This window comes from Fukomys damarensis, unplaced genomic scaffold (genome assembly GCF_012274545.1).
Source record: "Fukomys damarensis isolate Sample0158 unplaced genomic scaffold, DMR_v1.0_HiC HiC_scaffold_1, whole genome shotgun sequence".
Taxonomy (NCBI): Eukaryota; Metazoa; Chordata; class Mammalia; order Rodentia; family Bathyergidae; genus Fukomys; species Fukomys damarensis.
This window is the reverse complement of record NW_022900913.1, coordinates 38,589,492-38,593,414: the sequence shown is the minus strand read 5'-3', so window position 1 is coordinate 38,593,414 and position 3,923 is coordinate 38,589,492. Positions and strand designations below refer to the sequence as shown.

The 3,923-nt window shown below is 45.0% G+C and overlaps 2 protein-coding genes across 2 annotated transcripts in view; both read right to left on the bottom strand.

The window, feature by feature from the left end:
* The window catches only part of Itga1 (integrin subunit alpha 1), a 131,086-nt gene that overhangs the window by 116,992 nt on the left and 10,171 nt on the right, over positions 1-3,923 (bottom strand). The window lies entirely within an intron of this gene.
* On the bottom strand, positions 64-1,749 carry Pelo (pelota mRNA surveillance and ribosome rescue factor). Its single transcript, XM_010644020.3, has 2 exons — positions 569-1,749; positions 64-285 (listed from the first exon to the last, which is right to left on the bottom strand). Exons 1-2 carry the CDS (start codon positions 1,292-1,294, stop codon positions 64-66), a joined length of 948 nt encoding a protein of 315 aa, XP_010642322.1. The 5' UTR covers positions 1,295-1,749.

Genomic DNA, 3,923 nt, shown 5'->3' with positions numbered 1-3,923 from the left:
CACACAAAGGGCCTCTCTCAGGGAGTACTTGTGTCCAGAGGAGGCATGTACCTAGAATCACAATTATAAAAGACAAAAGAATCTCTGAGAGCATCCATTAACCAGCCCACAATGACGTAAAGCCAAAAGCATTAAAAAGACTTTACATATAAGGATTTTTATTTTATAGAAGTCATCTAAGGCTTTTACTTCCCCAGCAGCTTTAGTGTCTGAAAGACGGCTAGTTACAGTAGGGTCACAAAGGGCCTCTTTCAGGGAGTACTTGTGTCCAGAAGAGGCATGTACCTAGAATCACAATTATAAAAGACAAAAGAATCTCTGAGAGCATCCATTAACCAGCCCACAATGACGTAAAGCCAAAAGCATTAAAAAGACTTTACATATTTAAGGATTTTGCCAAAGTACACTATATAAAAGTGCCATATATGTACAATTCTCATTTCATTATGTCATTTACCATATGGGTTAAGAGTTTCTTCTCCTATTTTCCCCAATTCTAAAACATAAGGCGCTATATATACCAATCCCTCTGCCCATTCTTAACTATCTTCGAGTAAAATTGTTTTACCTGAAGGAATTTCGACCGATTTTCCAGGAGAACTTTGTTGTCTGTCTTCACTGCTTGCTGAAACATGTAGTCACAGAATTGCTCCCGCACAAATCCTGGGCTGGCCACCAGGACACACTTTACAACATCAAAGTTTATGTGACGCTGGATAGCTTGGACCACTTGCTCATAGAACCGCTCTAAAGCTCGGTCATGCTGGGAGCAGTTGCCTCTCCGTTTCCTAGGGATGTTCACCTCCACCTTGGCCCGGGTGAGGGTCATGCTGGGAGTGACTAAGCAGATATGGGCGAGGCCTTCCTGCATGACTACAGCTGCCACATCAGCACTCCAGGCTGGGTCACAGGCTTGCTCGATGCGCTCCAGAACCACACTGTCCCACTGTTTCTTTGCCAGGGTGAACTGGCGGTTGGGCTCCAGCTCTATAGTGTGGTAAGCCCCCATCTTGACATACTCGTTCTCTTGGATGTTGGTTCCCTTAACCCTCAGTTGGCAGGCTTGAGAGTCAAAGTCGATGGCCTCCACGCAAAGAGTGAGGGTAGTGCGGACCCGATTGCTTCCCACGCTGCCCGTGGAGGACTCGGTCTGGACCTTGCGGATAGTGGAGGCGCGCAAGCTGTCGCCTACCTGCACTAGATTGTAAGTGTGCCACATGTCCTCAGGCTCTTCGGGGACCAGAGTCACCTGCCCCGCATTATCCTTCTCAATGTCCTTCCTCACAAGCTTCATGGCTTTACAAGGGGCTCAACAGGAGAACAAAAAATACGAGGGAGTGCCCGTAAGGAAAGGTGCAGAAAAGGGAAAAGGCAGTTGAGGCCGGGAAGGGGCGGGCCCGACAAGTATGGACCCTTGCCTGGAGGAAAGGGAAATATTCTAGCTCTGACTCATACCGCCGAGTGTAACACTTACTCTTGCCCTTCGTTTCTCAGTCTCCGGGCGCGGCGCACCAAACCAGCCTGGGAGATACCTCAGAGAACAACGACCCTTTCGGGGTCCCAGCCACCAACTCGGAGCAAGTAGGTGACGCGAGGAGAGCGCATGCGCGGCACGTCCCCTCTCCCGCGCACACTTACGTCCCAACGGAAAGGCGGGGCTACAACGTGCGCGCCGGCGCACAAAACCAGGAGGCGCTGCCTAAGAGTCGTCTGAGGTGCGGGCAGTCTTTTTGACAAAAGCTCTATTTTAACGCTTTCCAAGTTTTCTCTCCAATTCCTGTTTGCGAAGAATGGAGAAGTGAGTGAAAAAGAGTTCTTCTTAGCTGTATGTGGTGCGTTTGCCAACCTGCCTCCGCCCTCGGCGTAAATCCAACTTCACCATTTACCTAAAAGTAAAAGGCGCTCTCAGGAAGTGCAGATTTGGCCTGAAATGTTCAAACTGTGCTCGTTATTCCTCATTCCTTATCCTCAGAGGCGACAGAACTGTTGGTTTCTAAGATCAATTGGTCACATTAGATCTGGGCTCTCAGCGAAGTGCCCAGCTGTTTCTGAGCTTAGTTACTGTGTCTGCAGAATCCAGTTAACCCAGATGTTAAAGCACTGATCCCAGAGAGGGAAACTATGTATGGAATTTACCCCTGGGTGGACCTCCCAGTGGCTTGACCTGAAGTCCTGGGAATCCCAGAATCCAAACCTGGCAATCTCAGCTTTCCTCAGCTCAGCCTGTGACATGTTTGGAGTGGAGACTGGGTCTCAATAGTCCGGCATTTTTCTTTACAGATCTATTTAAGACTGGCCGCGAATGAATAGCTACAGAATCGATTTTTTTTTAAAAAAAAGTCTTAAATGACATTTTTATTGCAGAGTAGGGATGCAGAAGTGGGGTTGCCTTTCTAAAAAGCCAGAAAGTAGGAAAGAGAAAAAGTGTGTTTTTTCTCGGAAATTAAGATGGAATGGAAACAAAGTACCCTTGCACACATCTCGTTAGCTTTCCTGGTTTTTTGTGTGTGGATTTTAAAGTGAAGCTTATCAGCCTGACCTTGTGAGACAGGAATAAAAGGGAGGAGTTTGACTCTGGCACAGGCTTGGTAATTTTGAATGAAATGTCAGTTATGTTCCTCAGAGATCCTCAGGGGACAAGGACCCTTCCAAGGCTCGAAGTCACATTAGACCTGCCATTTATTGTGTGGCCCTTGCATTCTCTCTCTCTCTCTCTCTCTCTCTCTCTCTCTCTCTCTCTCTCTCTCTCTCTCTCTCATCTTTCTTTCCCTCTTATTCCTTACCTATCACACTGAATGTCCTAAGTTAATTCATATTGCTTCTTCCTTCAATTTCAAGAGAATTTAGAAGCTTTTCAAAGCTAGGAATGGATCACACTGAAATATGAAAGGTGTCATGCCTCCCCAGAGCACATTGTATTGTTTTAAAAGGATCTTGTTAACTTCCTTGTGAGGCAGGGAAGAAGCAAGACTTTTCAGCTAAGAGCTTTGAAGTGCTCCTTGATAATCTTTCTAAAGAAGATTCATCTCTCTCCATAGTATACCAAGGATTTAAAAAAATGATCACATAATAGAATATTAATAAAAGGTTTTTATTGAAGAGTTACCATTTATTGAATATTCAGCAAGCATTTTCCTGTTCTCTTTCTTTTTTTTGGCAGGGGGCGGGGTGTGGTTTGAGACAGGGTCTCACTATGTAGTTGAGACTGACCTGGAACTCACTGTATAGTCCAGGCTGGTCTGGAACTCAGCTGTCCTCCTGCCTCAGCCTCCCAAGTGCTGGGATTACAGGTGTGCACCACCACGCCTGGCTCCTGTTCTCTTTCTGATCTTATCCTTTAAAGTAAATAGTTGTTATCCTAATTTTACAGAAGGAATTATGGGAAAATTAAGAAATTTGTTCAAGGCTGGGGATTTAGCTCAGTGGTACTGCAGCCTGCCTTGCAAGCACAAGGTCTCAAATTTGATTCTCAGTATGAAAAAAAAAATGTGTTCAAGATCAAATAACTATCATTCAAAGTCAGGCCTGCTTAACTCCATATACGCTCTTTCCACTACCACTACCCTATTTTATCAGCTCTGCAAATGCAAATGCAAATTATATGCTGTTATTCATTACCACTTCCCATTAACTGTCACTTTTACCAGTTAAAAGCCCAAAGCTTAGCTCTCAGTCTAGGAGATTTGAAAGGCACTAGTCCCTTCCCTGTTTTGCCTGCCTCTTAAAATTGTTATGGTGTTCATGGCTGGGGATTTAGCTCAGTGGTTCTACTGCCTGCCTTGCAAGTACAAGGACCCAAGTTTGATCCCCGGTACAAAAAAAAAAAATGTTATGGTGTTCTTTCCACATAGTTTTCCTCCTACCCTGCCTACATTATCATTATAATCTTTGAGAATGATCTAACATTCTATTTTTTAAAAATG

Coding starts and splice junctions, on each gene's coding strand:
- Pelo (XM_010644020.3), bottom strand. CDS start 1,294: ATGAAGCTTGTGAGGAAGGACATTGAGAAGGATAATGCGGGGCAGGTG. Junction 286..568: donor ATCGGTCGAAATTCCTTCAG/GTAAAACAATTT, acceptor TTGTGATTCTAG/GTACATGCCTCTTCTGGACA.